General features: G+C 40.0%; 2 protein-coding genes across 12 annotated transcripts in view; both read left to right on the forward strand.

Moving 5' to 3' along the window:
• Positions 1-5,137, forward strand: part of ak8 (adenylate kinase 8) — a 62,892-nt gene extending 57,755 nt beyond the window's left edge. For 3 of the 4 annotated variants that reach the window (XM_077715333.1, XM_077715335.1, XM_077715336.1), the window contains 2 exons: positions 3,655-3,723; positions 4,912-5,137. In XM_077715333.1, coding sequence (XP_077571459.1) covers positions 3,655-3,723; positions 4,912-5,007 — 165 coding nt within the window. In that variant the 3' untranslated portion in view covers positions 5,008-5,137. The remainder of the gene's footprint in view (positions 1-3,654; positions 3,724-4,911) is intronic. The other variant, XM_077715334.1, reaches the window with a different exon arrangement.
• An 812-nt stretch (positions 5,138-5,949) lies between these two features.
• The window catches only part of LOC144194996 (bromodomain-containing protein 3-like), a 38,917-nt gene continuing 22,366 nt past the window's right edge, over positions 5,950-22,500 (forward strand). The window contains exons 1-5 of one of the 8 annotated variants that reach the window (XM_077714295.1): positions 5,950-6,128; positions 7,831-8,092; positions 9,056-9,171; positions 9,230-9,367; positions 21,831-21,984. In XM_077714295.1, coding sequence (XP_077570421.1) covers positions 9,145-9,171; positions 9,230-9,367; positions 21,831-21,984 — 319 coding nt within the window. In that variant the 5' untranslated portion in view covers positions 5,950-6,128; positions 7,831-8,092; positions 9,056-9,144. Of the gene's footprint in view, positions 6,137-6,581; positions 6,748-7,830; positions 8,093-9,055; positions 9,172-9,229; positions 9,368-21,830; positions 21,985-22,500 lie in introns of those variants that run through there. The other 7 variants (XM_077714289.1, XM_077714292.1, XM_077714288.1 and 4 more) reach the window with 7 other exon arrangements.

Raw genomic sequence — 22,500 nt, forward strand, 5'->3', positions numbered from 1 at the left:
TGTTGATCATTCCATCACGTATGAGTAAAAACAACATCTGGGACTACAATAACAATCAAAGTATTTTACTAATAACAAAAACAGGGACTAGACCTAACAACATTTAGATTAGAGTAATTATACAACCTCCTTGACCTAAGAATCATATAATATAATCATAATCATATAATCGTTACATACAGAAAAACCCAAAGTGTACGGTTACATAACGATAACAATATTCTTGTTATTGTCCGAATAGCCCTGTCCTCGTCACCAAGGGCCCACCAAATCTCAAGGACCCAGATTGGGTGGATTGTTTGTATAACCATCCTGGAACAGGCTGTCTAGGTTAAAGATGACTTGGCGTGACCTCAACACTTTTGAAAAACAGAAAGAGAATGATTTCACAAAGTAATGAATTAATACAAAGAAAAGAAAGAGAATGATTTAATAAAGAAATGAATTAATATAACTATTATAATAGTAAAACAGAACAAACCCAACAAATATTAAGTGTATTTTGAATGTTACATAGTTCTAAGCATATGTAAATACTGTAATTTATTAATATTTGAATTTTAAAGGGTTAATGAATGTGTAAATACTCTTAGTTCGGTACTCACCTTTGACAATAGTTCTTCTCCGCTTGATCTTAATCCAAAAAAGGTCATGAAAGACCTGTTCTTTATTGAGAGCTTTATTCCAAGTCAGGTAATGCCTATTCGTCAGATTCGAGAAGCATTGGATCATTGATGGAATCTTTAGGAGGTGTTGTAGGGGATAGAGCACAATGATCATGGCGATGGGGAGTTATGACTGCAGTTTCTTTTTCAAATATGGTTTTGCACAAGGACATGACGCCATCAAGAATATTTCCAAATTCGATGACCCTCCCATGTTGTTATCAATCCAAAACAAAGCTAGAATGAGGTCGCCGTCTTCTTTGCATTCCTGTCCTTTCAAGGATTTTCCGTAAGTCATGCGGATTTGTGAGAAAAAAATCAACACTATGGCCGTAGTGCTAAAGTCATACTGATTCACAAGTTTTTGCCAATGTTTTTTTTTCATTACTTTTGCCGAATTTTGCCAGTCTTACCTAACTTCGCTTTGCTTTTCCACAAACTTGCTTCGGTTTGTGCAAAAATTTTATTAGACTAATGGCATGATTGCACATACAGGAAGTTCGGGATTTACTAAACTAAAGCTCTTTTAGACTATCTATAAGTATCACAACATTTTAGTGAACAGGTGGTAATGTAGAAGCATGGAGCCTACCAAAAAGTGAGTGCGCCTTCAGCCAAGTCCAGAAACTTCAAACCGAGTTTAGGTAATCATTAGCTCCGGAGACCCTTACTACCTTGGCGCAATGCAAATTCAACATGGTGGGATGTTGCTTTTTCAAGCCAAATGAAGTGAAATGTATTTAAATGTTCTTTATTGTTGGTGCTGATTCACATAAGCATACTGAAGTTCACATAAGGATTTTTATAGCCAGTCATACAGATTTATTGCCTTTTATGTCTTTGGTGCAGCGTTTTCTTCCTCGTCTTTCTTCTTTGAGTTGAGTGGGTGGTCCATGCCCTCCGCTTGTTAGTTTGAATGCAAATACATTTTTATTTGTATTTTGGATACATCTATAGAAAATACCACGATGCACTCAAGTGGCGAATGATGACTATATATGGAAAATAGCCAGCAATGTGGTAATTACTCTAAGAAAGTGATAAAATCACATTTTCCAAACCGTTTAATTTCAAAAAGGTCACAAGGATTGTGATTTTATCGAAAAGAAAACGATGTATTCTTTTCAACGTATAGCTCACCTCTATATCCAATCATCATTTTGCTGTCAATTAAAATGAGGTTTTCACTCGTATACCTCAAATTAATTCTAAGTGTTCGGATTGGCAATGAACCTGCTGGTCTCTGGCAGGCACTATAGGACCATACCAGCCAAAACAAACAGACTCCAGGAGAATTTCCTCCCAAGAACTGTCATCATACTCAACTCGAGTTTTGCACCTAGACGGACCTAATCAAGACTAATGTTGTATTTGGACTAAAACTCAGTTTAGTTACTTTTTGTACCTATTTATTTATGTGACCACTTATTCGTTACTTATTTATTATTATTTATTGGTGCACTTCATGGTGAAGCTTTACATCTCATTATACTTGCATGTTGACAATAAAAGTATTTAATTCAACTCTTTGCTAACCCCACTTCAAAGGGATTGAATATTTAGTGCTGTCAGTGGAAGCCAATGAGTTCTATTTTAGTTTTTATTCTAAAAGGAACAAAAAGTGAGCAAGAAAACTCTTGAAATCAGCAGGAAGTAACTTGGAAATGGTCTACAATTTACAGGTAGTAACCCACTAATTCTACCAAATGCTCTTCAAATGAGTTGTTGTATGTTTAGTTATGTTAAAAGCCAAATAGTTGAATACTTTTTCCCAGTAATGTTAAATTTAACATCTTTCCACGATAACGCACTCGTAACGGAACAAATAAATATAAGTTAACTTGGGTTAATACATATAGACACACTCAAACATACATTTAATGTAACTTTAGTCAAAACTGAATTCTAATTTAGTTTTAATTTATTTTACCTTCGTTTTCCGGGTAAGCTGTTTGCCACGACTCCACCCTCACGTTCGCTATCGATGGGCTATTTGCTTTTGTATTCCCTTCAAAATTTTCCGAAAATTATGTACACAAATGTCCTCACAATAGGATAACGCACGACCACTTGCCAAAGAGAGGTAGTCTTGAATGAGCGATCACGGGAGCCAACAGGCTAAGGTGGAAATAACAGCCTACCCACATATTGATTGTGGGTATTGAAGTTTTATTCTGAGAAAGGGTGCCATTGGCTATATGTGTTGTGTGCACGGGTGTACTTCATTAACCAGAAAGCCCTCTTTTTGCCCACGCATGCATGTTGTGCATTTTCTGATCCATGTGTAGTAGAAACTCGTCTTAATAAATGGTTCAGTGCTCGTAGCTATCTCATATACACGAAAGAGATGCGGCAAAAAAGACAGTGTGCTACAATGATAAACAGCCTCTCATGTCATGGCCACCTAGCTTTCTCGCATCTCGATTTTTTTCCCGTATGTAGGGCGAATTATTTGATCTAAATTTTCATCGTATCTCGAGCATCTCGTAGGTAGAGCTGCTCGTAGGTTGAGGTACCACTGTATTCCCAAAATGATTGCCAACGAGAAGTAGTATATACGCCATTCGCACTGACTAATGGGAAAAAAAACAACTGCAAAATGCAGCGCTTCGCCCAGTGATTACACGAGGGAGTTGCGGAGAGAGACACAGTGCCCATGATCTTCTCATGAGCCGCATCTCGCATCTGCCTTCTGCTCGTGTATCTAAATTTGTCTCGTATCTCAAGATAAATATTTTCTCAGAATTTTACTTGTATCTAGAATTGCTCGTATGTCGGGGCACTAGTATGTCGAGGTACCACTGTATGTGAGTTCAGATTTTGCTATTGTTTTTTTTTTCATAACAAACTGTTGTGATTTCAAACAAATCTTTAGAATGGTTATAATCCTTTTTTTTTCTCTTTTTTAATTGTTTTATTTTAACCTTTCCATTTCAAAGGGTCTGTCAATGGCAGCCATTCAGTTCCGTGTGCCTATGTGTGTGTGCAGGACACTGTGATGTTGGAGAAAGCTCGCCGACTGATGTACCTGCCCTCTGACGAGGAGCATGTTGGCTCGGTAACTAGACTCTAACATGCATGTTGTTCAGGGTTACTAAACTTGCAGCGTATACCACAATATTTTGCCATCGAAGCCAAGTGTTTGTACATAAGTGTTTTTAAATTATTTTCCCATTGATGGCAATAAATATCCAAGTGGGAGGATTGAAAGAATATACAGTGGTACCTCGAGATACGAGCTTAATTCGTTCCGGGACTGAGCTAGTATGTCTTTTTTTTTCGTAACTCAAACAAACGTTTCCCATTGAAATGAACTAAAAACAAATTAATTCGTTCCAACCCTCTGCAAAAACACCAAAAATAGGAAATTGGATTGTATTTTTTTTATTTGTTCTAATTCACCATCTATTAACAAAGTAACACATAACAAGTGGTTTAATATTTCTAAAATGTGTTTTATGGTACCAAAATTATATGGACTTCAAAGGGGGTAGAGAGAGAGAGAGACGGACAGAGAGAGTGGGAGCTGCACGGCAACGCACTCGTAACAAAACAAACAAATTTAAATGAACTTCGAATACGATGCAGACACTCAAAAATTAGTTTAATCAAACCTAACACTAAACTTGATTCTAATTTGTTTTGACATTTTGATACCTTTCTTCTCCCAGGTTGGCTCTCCTTGCTCCGCCTCCACACTGACTTTCAGTAAATATCGAGGGTGTCTGAGTTTGTATTACCTTCAAAATATTCCCAAAATGATGCACACCAATGTCGTCGCAATAGGATAACGCATGACCACTTGCCAACAAGAAGTAGTATATACGCCATTCGCGCTGACTAACGGGGAAAAAAAGCTATAAAAATGCAACGCTCCGCCCAGTGCTCGCAGAGACATTACAAAGAGGGAGTTGCGACCAGAGACATCACACAAGGGGGTTGGGGGGAGAGAGACAGTGCTCATGATCTTCTCATGAGCGGCATCTCGCGTCCACTGTCTGCTCATATATCAAAATTTGTCTCGTTTATCAAGATAAATATTTGCCCAAAATTGTACTCGTATCTCGAATTGGTCGTACGTCATGCCACTCGTATGTCGGGGTACCATGTACGCTCACTGCCATCTCTTTTGGATTTGAACATCTACTACTGTTAAACTCGTTGAAATTTGCAGCAGAAGTTAGCCTGGCTATTTTGTAATTAATTTAAGTGAAAAGGTTGTAGGCATAACCGATTGTCACTGCAGGGCGTGGAGTCGAGATCTTCAAGGAAACGGCCACGAGAAGACCAGGGTGAGGAGCAGCGTCCCACCAAACAAGCTTCGTTCATCGACACGTCATAACTGTATGTACTTTGCTCGTTGTGACATCACCCCAGTTGTCACAGCAACCACCCATGTGCTGATTGTGATGAACAAACTTCATTAAAGTAAAATTGATTTTGTAATGAGTAAAAGTTAAATGTTCTATCTATCTTCTCCTCTGACTCGTTGAGCTATGGATACGCCATTCAGAATGTGGCACAAGACTGAAGAGTAGCAGATAAGAGTACCAAAAAAAAAAAGACTGCCTTTTAAATCTGTCACGCGTGGGGCCCACTGGTGGAGGTTTGCTGTTGCTCATTCGTGGTGCTTAATGGAAGGGGAGTCCCAATACAGCCCTGATCAAAATCTTCAAACCAGTTTAAAAATTGCTAAAATATGGATTTCTAACATTTGGACCTACAATATGCCAAAGCAAGGAGGGGGAGTGAGACTGATAAAAGGTCCAAAGTCAAAATTAGGGAGAGGGAGAAAGAGGGGGAGGGGGGCGGGGGGAGAGATGGAGAAAGATAGAGATAGTGGCTAAAGGCAGTTCAGCGGGGACGTAAAAAAGGGAATTGTAGACAAATTAAGTACTGTATTTTACTTTTCAGATACGTTATTAATTTGCTAAAAGTTTTATATTTTTGGTTGTATCTCGCAACGTTTCGTTTAATGCTTAAGTTTTGTTTGAATCTTTTTTATTTATTTTTGAAACCAGGTGTTTTTTTTTTTATCCGGCACAGTGAAGGTTTCGCAAATAAATGAGAAAATAGTTTCTATCGGATTTTCCGCAGTTTGGTGCGACGTAACAACTGGTTTCATTGGAAGCCGGGAAATGAAGTTGTTTTCTTCTTCGGCCAATGGCGACACCCGAGCTTGAAGTTCCGCCCAATCGCCGCGCTCTACTTCAAATCGCCGCCTCATCATTCAAGTACCATATCTGAGCGCCTCGGCCCCGTCCTCCAATGGAAAATCCGCGCAGCCTGCGAGGCGCTGGGGCCAATTGAAACACAACAACAGCTATGACGCGGATCGTCACTACGGCTGCGCGGAAAGCAGACAGCTGATAACTCATCTATTATGCTACACGGCTAAATCGAAATCGACCGGTAAAGCGAGCGGAGGCCGCCGTTGGACTCGCCGGAGGACCGAAGGCCAAAGTAAAGACGTACGCGCGCGTCGTGGTGGAGGGTTAGGCGGCCAGTGGACCACCGCTGGTCTGCTAAAGCGCGTCTCTGAGCGGGGAGGCTGCCTGGCCGCTCGGCGCCTTCAGACAAAGCTCAGCTAGCGTGCTAACCGTGCTAACGTGCCAATTAGCGCCGCAGCGGGCGCCAACTTTGGGGTTTTCTCTCGCGAACCGACCCCCTATGCGTAGATTCTCGCAGCTGCGGGGTCCGCGTGTAGTTTGCCGAGCGTCTCCGACCCGCTCGAGACCCGTCGGACGTCGAGGCTTTCCACTTGTTTAGCCGAGCCCCGTCTAGTTGTTACTTGGCGTCGGCTTGCCCGCCATCTTTTTCCAGCAAGCCAAAAAGCGCGAGTGTGGCGCTCGCCTCTGACAAAATGCGGATCCCGTCGCGGGCGCCTTTCATCGGTGGGCCACGTTTGCGCTGACGTCGGCCCAAAAGGGGCTTCGCGGGTGGGCGAGCTGTATGGCTCATTGCGGAAAGTAGCCGCCGCCGAATCGTTGGTCGCGTCTACTCGCTGGGCTGCTCTTAGCAGTAGCCGCCGTAAGTACGCGACGACTGCAAACTGGCAGCCAGCATCTGCCTCCACAGTAAGGTACCTTTTTTACAGTGTTTACACCTTTCACGCGCCAATCAAACTTCCCGTCGACACTGGGATCGTCACCGGCGGTGTAAACCGGTGACAAAGTCACTACTCTTACAACTTGAAAGCGAGGGGCAATTGGCGTCCTTTGTTTTTTCCCCCGATGCAAAAAACAACCAGGGCTGAGAGATGAGATCGATATGGTGTTATATCGCGATAATTCGGATCACACGAGGTGATCCATTTCCCCCCCGCCAAAAGTCTTAACATTGTTTTAAAAACGGGTACCAACAGTTTGCTGTCAGTCTTGCACCTCAAGGTGTGTTGTCTCTTAATATTTTTACAAGAATGTTGCATAAATAGTGGTGTTAAATTAATTTGGAGGAATGTTGCACTGAAAAATCATCATTTTCTGAGGAAGACATTTTGACAGATTGTCTGCAACTGTACAAAAAATCACTACATTTAGTTATAAAAAGTTTTTCTCTAGTTTTTGATTCGCAGAATAAGGTTCGATATGATTCCCTGCCTCGTTTAACAATAATTGTTGTATCACAAGATCATTGTGCGACTCGTATTGTGAATCCAATCGTGAGGTACCCAGTGTACTGCCCAAAATCAATGTATCATTTAAAAAAAGGAAATGTTCCACAAGTCAGTGCTTTGATGTGAGAATGAACTCAATTAGATTATTTCTCAACCGATATTTTTAATGACTCCATCAACATTGACAAATCTGCAATTTACTCACTGTCTTCTATTGACGGCATGCAACGTCCAATCCATTTGAATTGGTTTAAATGTGTACTAGGGATAAATTCATTTCAATTCTTACCTGGTCATTGATGGAAAAGATACTCCTACCATGACCACCCTCAGACAATTTTGTTTTGCTTTGAAAATAACATTAATTATGTGGAAAGTCGATATATATATATAGTCATACGGATATGTTAATCTGACAGAACACAAGGATAAACTTACTATTTCACTTGTTGCAACCTTCAAGGACCATGCTTTTGCAGTCTTGGCGCCCTCTGTTGGTGTAAATTGGTACTTTTGCCCAGCTTTTACCTAATTTTTGTCCTTTTTCAGGTCATACGATGGGAGTTTGTTGCGTGGGGGGAACCGTGCAAGCACGCCACTGATCTTCACCCGCCTGCCTGCGTACTCGAGCACGGCGACGCCCTCGGAGCACAGGGGGTCTTTTTCGGCTTTCCCCTTGCGGTCGGACGCCGTGGCCCGGCGTGTCGCCGCCATCCACCATGTCTGACGCGCCTGAGGCCGCACCACCCAGTCCACCTGCCTACACCAACCCACCTCCACCAGAGGTGACCAACCCCACAAAGCCTGGCAGGTAAGTCGCCCCCGGACGGATGTCATTCCAAATGATGAAACGCACATCTCATTGTGGGGATTCTGGCATTTCTTGGTCACTTTCTGCTGATTAAGTGATTTTTATTTCAAGGCAATTCTAATGTTTGAATGTGTTTCTAAATAGATGTAATATTAATTTGAAGTGGGAGGGTGGCAGTGAATGAATTCATTCATTTGCGCAAACCCTTCCGCTTCGCCTCTACCAACATAGCTGCCATGAAGCCATGTTTTTTTTCTTACTTGTGCCATGATTTGAAATTAGTATATCACTTCTAAGACAATGGGTCGCAGAGTGGTTAGCACATCCCCTTCCCACTTCTGAGCTTGCAGGTTCTGCATTCTCGTGTGGAATATGCATGCGCTCTCTGTGCGTTTCAATCAACGTTTGCTTTCGCCGCAAGACCTCTTACCTCTTAAATGCCTTCAATATCTCGCGTTGTCTATATGGTAGACATTGATGGAATAATCTTTATTTTTTTTAATTGGTTGAGAAATTAGTAATGAGTTCATTTTAATGTCAATGTAATGATTTTGATGGGACCATGGCCCCAATGGCATCTTTATGCTTCTGCCATGAATTGGAATCAGTTTGTTAATAGTCCACGTCAAATCCATTTCTATTGTAAGGCAGCACGGAAGTGAATAAACATTCAATTATTCATTGTCAGCTCTTTCACTCAAAATGGATTGGACTTCCAGTGGCCTCAATGGCCACCAAGTTTGAAGAAAAGGCCAAAATATTCAAGAGTAGCAAAAAATCTAATTTACCCCATGACAAAATAATTCCAGTGATTAAAACAAGTAAATAAATAAATACTAGTAAAGTACTTTTGAATACTGTCCACATATGACATTTCAATTTGGATATTTTTGACAACTCTTAATTTAAAGAACAGTTCATTGCGAATACATTGCTAACGGGCACAATTCTCTGTGAGAGCAGGAAGACGAACCAGTTGCAGTACATGCAGAATGTGGTGGTGAAGACTCTGTGGAAGCATCAGTTCGCGTGGCCTTTCTACCAGCCTGTGGATGCCATCAAGCTCTGCCTGGCGGTACGTCCAGTCACATCACGCCATGGAAATAAGCTAAGCTGAGCATCTTGTTGTGGGTACAGGACTACCATAAGGTTATCAAGAACCCTATGGACATGGGCACCATCAAGAAGCGCCTGGAGAATAATTACTACTGGAGCGCCAGTGAGGCCATGCAAGACTTCAACACCATGTTCACCAACTGTTACATCTACAACAAGGTGCGCAACCTACGTAGTCAAGTTAGCGAGAAAGGGTCATATCGGCAATTATCAAGCCATGTCTCGGTGTGATGGACTGTATGCTGTAAGGGGTGGGAACTACGATTGGAACAGCAGAAACATTACCCTATTTGTTCATAAGGGTTAGAAATACAACCCTTTTGAATCGGGGGGCTAATTACCCGCTAATCAAATTTCAAATTAGTGAATAGCTATTTGGATACTTGAGTAATCATTTCCAGTAATCCCTTAAATATTGCGATAAATGTTGACCAGACATGGCCGTGATAAACAAAAATCAAACACAAAGTATGATTATAACTACCACAATACGTTTTCTTGCATATATAAAAATACAAGTAAACTAGTCCAATTATCAAATAGTGTACATTACCAAATTTACTCGGTTATAAGTCACCCAAAAATGACTGAATCGATGGCTTATGTGTACTAAGAGTCGACATGAAACTGCATGTTGACAACGCCATAATGCAAGACAATCCGGCCATTTATTTCAAAATTAATTTTTTCATCTAAGAATGAAATTCAAGAAAAACACTCACTTCTGCCCGTCCGTCACTGCTCGCTCGGGGCGTGGCCGTTCTGACCTAGGGTAGGGCGGCACAATTTTAACTAGGGCGCTGCCGTCTTTATTAGTTAAATGTGCTCTTGTTGGCTAGACACGAGTAGCCTTGTTTTTGAAATAAAACAAAATTCCACTTTGATTTTGTTATATTTCTAGTTTGAAAGTGACAACTATTGCAGTAAATGAACTATCAAAACAATTGAGATATTTTGACATTAGAAGCAATATGGCTGCCACAACATCTTGAACTTCTGGTAAGAAAATTGCAATTTCTGTCATTAGAAAGCATTAGGTTCCCATCAAGATAAACATTCCTTTTTTCAAATTGAATAATTTGATATTTTGCATATCAGCTTATGGTATTGACCCTAATAAAGTGCTTTTGATTCATAAACTATCTCAGAAATGCCACACGTGATGATTTTTCTCAAGATTTTCCCTTCAAAGTAAGACATTTTTACTCCCTAATAAAACCATCAATATGGAGGTGAAAATTGTGAATCGCGGGGCAGCTTATACGCGAGAAATACAACAATTCTAAGGGTGTGTCTTATTCTCTTTGAAATTTTGTGGGGCACAGGCCGTCGAATTGTCGGCCGACGCGCCGGGAAATTATACTTTCACCGTAATGTCGCCCGGGGCTTGCATTTAAGAAAAAATCCCTGTTCGCTGATGCTCTCTGCCATCCAATTTACAGTGCAATTTTTTATTTTCACATAAGTGCCACGGCCTAAGGTTGCACGGGGCTCGCATTTCTGATTAAAATCCACTTTCAGCACAGCTCCTGGACATCCAGTCCGCTCAGAAAGCTCTATTTTCTGATTAAAAATGATGGCTGCCCGCCATTTCTTTTCTTCAGTGCTGAGTCTTCTGCCATTTTCCTAGTGGAAAGCAGAAGATTTCAACGGTGCCGTGTTCTCTCTGTGTGTCGGGTCGAATTGCTGCAGCATGTGCGTGTTCAACCATACCTCTTTCACATTTTTACAAATTCCTTCTGTCAAAATATCTCAATTTTTTTTTCTCGATGGTTCATATTACTGCAATAGTTGTCACTTTCGAACAAGAAATAAAAAGAAAAAAAGCGGAATTTTGTTTTGTTTCTGTGTTCTCGAAAGGGAGAGGGTGTTTGCAAAGTAAGAAACTTAAGCACAACCAGGAAATATGCCCATAGCTATACGTAGTGTTCACCATGTGTCTGGTTGCAATAATAGCATACACATTACGCAGGTATCAATGTTTATATTTTAACAATCGACTGCAAGATGATGTGCTGTCATGGTAAACGTTGGTCAGTGCATGTACCTATGGTATGATGGAGGCGCCTGAGCGAGCAACAGCAGACACAAGTAAGTGCACTCAGGTCTGGCTAGTCTCGGCACGTTTAACTACAGTAAGATGGCCGTATCCTTAGCGAGCAGTGACGGGAACGTTTTGCGTTTTACGCAAGATACGTTTTTTCATGAATTTAATGAAGTTAAATTCATGAAGTGAAAATTAATTTTCTTTGACATTTTATCTGTGTCGGCATTCGCTTGCATCATAACGTCGCGGCGCACGCACGGTCGCCAGCCATTTTTGTCGTGATGTCATCATGTCACGGCGCCGTCAAATTGCTTTTTTTGTTGCAAGTCGTGTTTTTATGCGTGTATAAGCCGTACATTCGACTCAGTCGTTTTTTGTCCGAGTAAATTCGGTAAATTCTAGAAATCTTTGCACGGTTCTCAGAAAACATCCAACTAAACTCTTTAGAATTAGTGAATGTCCCAATTTTGTGGGAAAGATGAAGACACAAATGAGAGAACATGATCATAAATTTGTTTAGTAGGCCATTGAAATGAATAATAAACATGCAGAATCTATTTTTGTGCAAGTCTCAGGAAGCTAACATAAGGCAAAACAGTGAACACATGCACACAATCTAACAAACATACAATAAAAAAATCAGAAGATTACCGTGTTTTCACACCTATAGGGCGTACTTAAAAGTAACATTTTCTCTAAAATGGACGGGCTGCCCCATTAATCGGTGCGCCTTGTTTATGCGCTAAATTCAACAGCACACTAACACATGCACACAAAGTAAGGATTTAAAACTCACACTACATTGAACTTTTAATGTTTTACATTAACGGTTTATGATTTGTTTGGAATCTAATTTTCACCCATTTTTTAATCCCCACTGCTTCTCATTTTGTTGTTGTTTAAAAATCAATCTTAAGACAATTGCCTTTGATGACTTCTAATCATGTTTCTAAAATTCACAAGACAAACGTTGTCCAACTGAATGATTGCACGACTCGTGAACACTTTTTCATGAACTCAATTATTGCTCCGTTGAAGGTTTGTTTTGGTGTGCCTCAACCAACTTGTCAATGTCCTCCTTAATGACCACCAACCACATCGCCTGCTCCTGGGACAAAACTTCGCCCACTGCGCGCAGGCTGCAGTTCAAATGAGGGTCGAATGTGAGTACGTCAAATGCACTCGACGGCTACTGCTTCTTCCAAGCATAAGTTCAAGTACACAATGACGAACAGCTGTCAAAAAACGAGAGCATCTAGAAACCTGGAGAGTTGTTGTCGACTGCGAGTATGTCGAAGCCACTCGGCCATAGCTTCCTCTAAGTATAAGTTCAAGGACACAAGGATGAACGGTGTTCAAACGGACACGAGAATCTTGAAACATCTGAGTTTTTGTTGTGAGAGCCAATGAGAGTGTAGTGAACTTGTCAAGCAAGAAGGAATGCATCCGGAAATACAGGAAATGTATTGTCTTTTTGTAACTTCAATCTGGTTCTCATATGAAGTAGTGGTATGACTACATGAGACGCACCAGATCATTAAAAGCAGTGGTAGTAGTGGGGGTGTAGTACTGTCATCCTACACCACATCACAGGGTAAGTCCATTTCGTTTTTTTTATATCAAGTCTCCAAATAAAAATAGCAAAATTCACACTGATATTCGCAAGTGGACGGCAGGTGATGAAAAATGGCTGAAGTCAAGGCACCGCTTAGTCTTCGATGACGGCGTGGCTTGGCGCTAAAGAAGCGAAATATAGGTTCTGAATTATACAGAAGGACGTCTTCCCCTCTCTACTTCCTTAAATTTTTATTTCGTGTTGCGCACATTACCTCGTGGGGAAAGATTGCACTGAGCCTATTCCAGCTTCATTTGGCTGTTGAAAATGACTCCTAAGTGACATCCACTAGGCACTGAAACAGCACAGACAGTTTGACCAGTTAGGTTTCTACTGAAACAAGCAGTCTGTTGTCCTTGCAATTCTCTCCGAATTAACAGTAGGTGAGTTGTGTATATATATATGGACAACAGAGCAACGACTGATTAATCAGTGCCAGACTGTTAAGTACTTGTGCTGACATGTCAACCATTCACAGGGTAAAGTTTGTATGACAACAATGTTTTTATACTTGCAAAAACTGATACAATATAAAGAAACAATTGCAGTGGATTAGTCGGCTTATCTTACAATTCGCTCCTGTTGTGAGTTAAAACACATCAGGACCTCGTCTGTTGGCGACGCTACTTTTGAAAGGAAATTCTTCACAAATTACTTTAAGCTGGAGTTTAGACCGACCAGAAGGGGGCGAAAATTCTCACGCCAGTTGAGGGAAAATTCCTCCCTTGAACCTCCCGCCTGGGACGATCGCCTCATGGTCTGGTGTCTCAGAACAGGAAAGACATTAATCGGTGTCAGGCAGTAGCTCAACATCAGGGTCAGATTGGGATATGAATTGTTGCATGTGTATACGACTTAGCATTAGCTGGGTTTCAACAATCATGGTACGTTCGACTGGCATTAATGGTATGTTTGATCAAAGCTGAGAAGCAGGGTAAACAACTGGATAGGATAATAAGCACAAGAGCAATAACAGTTACAAATGGTACTAGGGATTTCAGAACAGTGTGTAGGATAAAAGAGTTCCATATGGTTTATGGCATTGCTCGATAAGCAATAGTCTTTCTAATCAATTTTAGAGTGGTTGCTGTTACGTTTTATTACGGCAGGAAGTTTATTTCACCTGTCTCCTCAAATGTTTCAACTGAGAGAACCTTCTAACAGTGCAAAAGGTGGATCCACATCCCCTCTCGGCTATTTTCATGTCTGCTGGTTGGTTAGCAACACTTGGTATGGACGTTCCCACTTTGGGTTGTGCTAGTGCTTCTTCTTTATACTGTAGGTTGAGCACCCAGGCTCCTGGCACCACCGTTGGTCCGTTTCCTGCTGAGAAGCACAGTCTACTTCTACTAACCCGAATTCAATGCGTTTCCTTAAAGATTTTTCTTTTTCAGTGCCCTCTAAACCCCATTTCGCAGAGCAGGTTATCTGATCGCCCACGTCAAGTTTCACATTTGGAGTACTGCTGTATTTTCATAAAAAAATTTGAAATATTTTTTCCATAATTTGTTGCTGCCATCCCTGAAAAGGGCTCGCTCATTGGCAATTTGAGAAATTTATTTCAAATTTCAAAACCCTTTTCCACCTTGATATCTGATAAATTTATTATATCCTGGTGGCCAGCCAATCAAAAACACAAGACACAATCATTCAAGGTCACACAATCAGGGAAATTTAGTGTTCAACCAGTCTAGAATCCCTACCGGTGGAAACCGCCATCCTCAGTTGGGCTTTTTGGCAGCTCAGCACCTTTTGCTGTTTTATAAGCAATAATCATTCCCAAAGGAAATAGGTCAACGTCATTTGGTTGACATCAATTGTTTGATGCTTTTGCGATCCGTATATCATTAATATTCTTAATAATTCTCTCTGACCCACGCCAAAGCATATTTCACCCGCTCAGGACAAAACAGGGACTGTCTTGCAAGCACTGAAAACACTCCATGCCTCTTCAGTCGTCGGGAAATTGTCTATCCCAAATCAATTATTTCATCCAAGCCAGCCAGGTACAATTTACGTAATTATTTGGATGATGAATGCCAATTCGGTCTTATTTTCCTGTTTGTTATCATTAATAACCCAATAATTCTTAATACTTGAGATCTAATTCGCAAATCACCCCAGATTGCTAACCCACCCAAGGATAGCTAAAGTCAGTGGCTGAAGTCCTACTGCAACCGACTCGTCTCACCAAGGAGACGATGTTTACTTAAGATAAGAGGCATTTCTTGTAGCAACACAGCACACAAATTTTTTTAACTCCTTTGCACCTCAAGTGAACTCTCCACACACCTTCAGCTGTTTTTCCAAAACCTTATTTTCTCTTCACTTGCAATAATCTTTTCATACTCACAAAACTTTTCTATTCACTTAGCAAACTCTTCAACAATTTCCTTACCAAAATCTTTTCTGTTCACTTCCCATACAATGCATCCGCATATATTTCACATCCGGTAACCCTCCCAATTTCCTTTTTGCAGTCTGGCAATAAACCCATCTCCCTTGTCGCTTTCCGACCCATATTAATCCCTTACTTAATAGTTTAAACAACAATTCTCTTCTAAATTTCCCCGAATTGATTTCAATACTTTGTGATTCACCCAATATCTGATCACCCAAGACCATATGTCCCTGACTTTGTCTCTTAGCGGAGTCACTGACTCTATTCTTGTTCTACCTACGGTGGTCTAGACCTCAAACATTGGTGTTCTACCTACGTCTGTCCAGAACTCGAACATTCGTGTTCTACCTACGTCGGTCCAGGACTCGAACATTAGTGTTCTACCTACGTCAGTCCAGACCTCGAACATTCGTGTTCTACCTACGTCGGTCCAGACCTCGAACATTCGTGTTCTACCTACGTCGGTCCAGACCTCAAACATTCAACACAACCGCAGTGATAATACTCATTCAAATTATCACACTTCACGGAGACAGAAATCAAAGGGTAAAGTTATCTTTCTCTTTCCGAGCCTGCCCTGGTTCAGAAGGGCCCGTCACCGGATCACCAGGGCGGAAAGGGAACGGTCGTCCGGCTGACCCTTTCAAAGGAGGAATGGATGATGCTGTCGACAGTCTTGATTTTGGCCTTCATCGCGCTTCGTCGGCGCTCCGGCAATTGTCGGCTTTTTGGGTCCCGGGTTTTGGCACCAAAGTATGTTGGGTCTGTAAAACAGCTTCAGGAGCAGGCACAGAAAGAGTGAGACCAATTTAAAGGAAATATGTCTATTACCAGATTGCAGAATGGGGGAGAGCTCAAACTGTGAACGCAGTCTGTCGTCCCTGTAACTCTCTCCGAATGAACAGTGGGTGAGTCTTATCTATTTACAGACAAAAGTGGCAGAGGCTAATTAAACGGTCAGAATAAGTACTTGACATGTCAACCATTCACAGGGTAAAGTTTGTATGATAGAGCAATTTCTATGGCAATGAACAAACTTAGGGCTGATAGTTCAGTCATCTGTGGGGAAAAGGGCGGATTAATCAGTGTCAGACAGTTAAATGCTTGTGCTGACATGTCAACCATTCGCAGGGTAATGTTTGCATGACAACAATGTTTTTATACTTACAAAAACGGATATAATATGAACAAATAATTGCAATGCGACTTCTCTTATCTTACAATCTTATATTACACAACTAATTACAGTTGAAAGAGAAGAGAATAGGGCCAAGGTGTCATCTCCAATTGTTAAGTGGAAAATCTGTACCCACTTGGCCCTTTGTGTAATCGGTTTGACACGTGATCTAAGGCATCAAATTAGCCCACAAAAAAATAGATATGATGACAGCGTCCGAAAAATTGAAGTTGCTAGGTATGCTGAAGACGGGCAATAAGTGAGCCCATGTAGCACGCAATTGCGATATAATTGATCCTACTCTGCGTTACATAAAGAAAGACGTGAACATTCGGAAAACAATATTAATATCCTTTTCCATGGACAGCAAGCGAGTGGTAACCACTAGGAATAAAATCAAAATGGGTCTCGGACTGTAGGGTGTTTTTACTTTAATGATGAGTGATGAGTCTGTTAATACTTTAGTCCTACTTAAGTTTCATATGTACTGTTAACGGATGCAGTTTTTTATATGCATCGTATCTTGTGCTGACCCGGCCCATCTGTCAAATTTTTAAAGTCAATGTGGTCCCCGGGCCCACCCCTGTCCTAGTGTGAGGATATTTGTGCATCATTTTTGGAATATTCTCAAGGGACGACAAAAGCAAACAACCCTCGATAGGTTCCTTTTAAAAACCAGCTGAAATTCAGGGTGGAGGCAAAAACTAAGTTTGGTGTAAGGTTTTGAGTGTCAGTATCATATTCCAAGTTCATTTTAATTTATGCAAAAAGTCTCTGCCTCTCACTCTTCTCCAAAATCTGTCTAATTTTAGTGCTATTAAACATCATAACCGCTAGTTATTTGTTACTCTATTAATATATGCCAAATTAGGACAAATAAAAATGTTTTTCCATTCCAATATCCTTTTTTGGGTGTTTTATTTCAGAGGATTGGAACAAATTAAAACAGATGCAATACAACACAAAGCCTATCCATTAAATGGTCCAGAATCCATATCCTGATTTATGCTTGGTGTTTTTTATTTTTATTTTAAATGCCTCATAAATACCCGTGCTAAAAGAGCAGCCATCTTGAAAATGTCCTTAACCCATTGTCCTCAATTGAGGACAGCCTGTAATGTTTATCTTATTTGATATCAAGGTGTTTCCCCATTTTATGTAAATGTTCTGAAAACGTTGCAAAAATCTAAAACTTTCAACTTGGCTTAAAATGGGTTTATTTCAACCAACTTTTTCATTTTATAGTAAATGGCCGTGTGTGGCCTATTTTTGGTTTTACGACCACAACCTGCACCATAATGTCTCCCGGGGCTTGCATTTCGGGAAAAAAAAATCACCCTCTCAGGGGCTCTTGGCCGCTGAGAAACCTCTATTTTTGGATAAAAAGGACGGCCACTGCCTGCCATTTTTCTCCACCCCGCTGAGTTGAATGAAAGTATTCTGTCTTCCTCCAATTTCTTAGTGGGAATCAAAAGATGGGGAAGTGGCTTCCCCATGCGAGTTTCATCGTGGATTTAGCTTTTTTCTGAACTCTTTTCTTCAGAAAAAAGTGTTATGTAGGGAAGCCACGAGGTAAAGAAAGATCACAGTAGTATAGTAGTAATAATATAGGTAATCCTACATTGCAGTTTTAGGTTTTTGTGGCCATGTTTGGTCTACACTATCTGTGAAATTCGACGACGAATACCATGTGCTCTTTAGGAAAATTGTTACAATACGTAGTCAAAGGTATTGTCGTTGCATCCATATTTCATCAAACATAACAATTTTTAGTTGTTTTTACATGTGTACTTATGTTTAATCATCTGCCAAACGTACACCCACGTCCTTCCACCTCAATGAAAAATGCCTTTACTGTCATCCTCCTGTACATCGAATTCTTTTGTATTAAGTGTTAAAAGTTCATAAGAATGGCAAAATTCACGCTGAAACTCCCAACCGAAAGGGGGGGTAAAAATGGTGGAAGTCAGGGCCCCACTTCGGCGCTAAATTGGGTGGCACTCAGCGCTGAAGAAGCCATATTTCACAGTAGAAAAGGAATGACGCGCCGAATAATATAAATGGCCGAGAAGGACGACCTTTTGCCTTCTCCTTTTTTGTTGCAAGTGAATTTCCCATCGCGCACGTGTCGAAAGACTATGCCAAGCCTATTCCAGCTTTGTTTGGATTTAGAGTCGCTGTTGAAAATTTTTCTAAGCAACCGGGGCCAATGAGCCCAAGAAAAAAACAAGACGAAAACCTCTGGCAGAAAGAAGCTCCTGTTTCCTCTACGCGACCCCCTGAAGATTCCATCGATCCAATGCCTCTTTAATCTGAAGAGGATCAAGGCTAAAGCTCACAATAACCTTTTTTTTAATCAATTAGATCAAGCAAAGCTGAACTACTTTCACTGAGTACAGTACTTAAAGTATTAACTTTTTTATTCATAGATCATATAAATCATATTAATTGTAATAGTTAATTAGTCTTTTCACATGCATGTAACTAATACAGTCGTACGTCTACTTACGAAATAATTTGGTTCCAGAACTTTTATCGTAAGTTGAATATTTCGTTAGAGCAGTACTTGTTGTATACATTCTCTAATTTGTCACACTTTCCTCACACAACTACCAAGTAAACCCTTTTAAATTGGTCAGTCCCAATTCTGTATGAGAGGTGAGAAACCCGAAATGAGAGAAAATTCAAAAGAATGTTGTATTGATGTTTTAAAATGATAGAATGATATTATTAGTCGCTACTGGTTCTTATCTGTTTGGATTTGAAGCTTCCCTTCTGCCAAACTGGTTGATAAGCGCTTGGAGGGAAAAAACTATCGAAAGACGATTCCCTTTGACGACTTTTAATGTTTCGAAAATGCAACAAACGTCGTCAAAGTGGGCAATCGCACAACTCGTCAACACGTTCTGGATGTTTTTTCTATGAAGATAAAATTAGTGAAATTTCTCCAGCATTTCTTTGATTTTCCATTTACAATAGAGTTCGTTTTTAAGCTCAAGACCAATTCATCATCCACATCTTTTCATTTGCACTGGTAATTTCCTTGGGAGGCATGATGATTAAAACAAAAGCAGATTTATCGTGGAAAAACAAACAAAAAAACTGTCAGAAAACCGTGACGACGAATGGCGATCAAAAGTACGGAAGAGAATCTTAAAACATGGATAGTAGTTGTTTTGAGCGAGCCAATGCGAGCCCAGTTAAGTGTGGCGAGGTTCTGAAGTGACAATAAATGCATCCGCGACAGTTTAAAAATAAAATAACGGATAAGGATATGCGTTTACTTTTTGGGTATTTTGTAACTTGGATCTTGTTTCACACCTCGAAGCACTCTAGAATAAAAGCATTGGTAATCTGAGAATTTTTGACTAAGGGGCATTCGTTAGTAGAGGCAGGACTATTTCATAAATACACTGTGAAAAACATGTAGTATAGTACTCATTATAGACGTGATCCTACTTCACGTTTCTTCATTTATCACGGCCATGTCTTTTGTCCGTTTGACCGCCATTGTGTGCTTGAACTTATGCTTTGAGGAAGCTGTGGTCTTCGATGGACTCGTAGTCGATCCTCAACCTGAACCGCAGCCTGCGATGGGTGAAATTGTTGCGGCGGCAGGGGATTGGTCTGGTGATCATTGAGGACATTGACGAGTTGGTCGAGAGGAACCAAAACAAACTCAACGAAGCAAGAGCTAATGCAACGCATGGGAATACATGAGGAATTCAACGTGAAGGCGGTTGGGGAAGAAGCAGCCAACATTTCTACTGCACAAATCAGACAAGAAATGGGGGAGATATTTTACAAACATTCTGACTTCATGGAAAAAAACATCCTCAAAATGTATTCCCTGGTCGTGCAATCGCCCTCTGAGACGACGTTTGTCTTGTGCATTTTAGACACATTAAAAATCATCAAAGGCAATTGTCTTTAGATGGATTTTTCTCTAAACTTCCATCAACAAGCGGTGCTGAGGGAAAACTGAACCCAAACAGGTAAGAATCAGTGGCGATAAATAAAATGGTTGAAAAGGCCAAAGAAGTCAAATTGTTAATGAAAAAGATTAAAAGTTCAATGTAACGTATTTTCACACCTCTAGAATGCACCGCCTGAAAAGGCACCACCCATCTCAGTTGCGGTTGTATTTTCAGTTTTTTGTCACTAAAAAATGCGCTTAGTTTCAAAAGATGCACTGCAATGTTTTTTTGCTAGCATGACACATGTTAGCATGCATGCAAGCATATATTTTTAAAATGGCAACAGAAGCGAAATTGAGTTCGATTTTGATGTATTGACAATGTGTATTCGCGAAAATATAAATTAAAGCATTCAAGCATTTACAAATCTCGATCAGTCAAAGTCCCCATCATCTGGGAGATGAAGAGTTCAGAGAGAGTTAAGTGGGCAAGTTCGCCAACAATGCCGGGTTCCATTTCATTGTCACGGTCAGACTTGTTACCGTGGGGTTTCGTAATGGTGATTCCAGCTTTGCCGTAAGGCTCAAACTACTGTGCTCGCCGGCTCTTTGGCCCAGACAATCGATTCCAAATCTTCACGTAACTCGTCCGTCTTTTTATGGGGCTTAAAAGCGCTACGAGCGCACGGAAGTCAACTGCCTTGTTCCTCATTTGGAAAGTTTTGAATGGATTTAACATAATGCTTGGAATATGTGGGGAGGGGTTGGGGGGATTTTTATGGTGAACATCCGATCGCAAAATGTAGCGTGTCAGCATGAAATTAAACCAGTGGACCAAGCGGTTAGGTCATACAGTGTTTTGAAATCCGTGCATAAACAAGGGGCATCCACTGATTGGGTGCCCCTATCCATTTTAGACTTAAATGTGCCCTATAGGTGTGAAAATACAGTAATGTTCTGAATTCTTAATGTTTATTAGATGTGTCCATGTTCGTGTGCTGTCTCTTTTGCCTAACATTAGCTGTCTGACACTTGGATCGGCACTTCAACACAAATAGATTTTGCACGTTTAATATTCATATTAATGGCTTATTAAATATTTTCTCATTTTGTGTATCTTGTCCACAAAATTGGAACACTGATAAATTTAAAAGGGTTTAGTTGGTAGTTTTTATTGAGTGAAATTTTAATCATCCGACAAAAGTTCTGGAACCATTTAATTTCGTAATTAGTGATACGATTATATAAACAATTTGTCATTTATACATGAACTGATTATTAGAGAGGTCCTCAGTTGATAAAAAATCTGCTTGTAATCTAGAGATGGATGAATTATCGTCTTGTGCGTCAATTGTGATGCTTGGAATCAGGGTCGTGGTTTTGACGTCAACCTCTGCCACTTAAAGAACGCTCTGTGAGTGTTTGCTTCAGCCACTAATCTTTGATTGGCATGTGTCTGCGTGTAGCCGACAGACGACATTGTGCTGATGGCACAGGCGCTGGAAAAGATCTTTCTTCAGAAGGTGGCTCAGATGCCTCAGGAGGAAGTGGCTTTACTCCCGCCCACCCCCAAAGGCAAGAACAAGAACAAACCTCTTCCTGCCACCGCCGCCACCACAGGTATGACAACTGCTGTTTTCATTTGTTTTGTCGCTTTACTTTGGTCTCCAACTAATTTTAACTCATTACTCGTTATTCTTAACTCACTTCCAGTTACATTGGTGTCATTTCCAGTTGGTTTAAGGGCATTTCCGTGTCACTTTCCGATATTTTTTTTATCAAGTATAATGATGACAAAAGGATCATGTTTTATTTAATTTAAGTTTATATATATATATATATATATATATATATATATATATATATATATATATATATATATATATATATATATATATATATATATAATTTATATATTATATATATATAATTTATATATTTTATATATATATATATATATATATATATATATATATATATATATATACATACATATATATATACATATATATATATATATATATATATATATATATATATATATATATATATATATATATATATATATATATATATATATATATATATATATATATATATATATATATATGTATATGTATATATATATATGTATAT

Source organism: Stigmatopora nigra, chromosome 4, assembly GCF_051989575.1.
Source record: "Stigmatopora nigra isolate UIUO_SnigA chromosome 4, RoL_Snig_1.1, whole genome shotgun sequence".
NCBI classification, from domain to species: Eukaryota; Metazoa; Chordata; class Actinopteri; order Syngnathiformes; family Syngnathidae; genus Stigmatopora; species Stigmatopora nigra.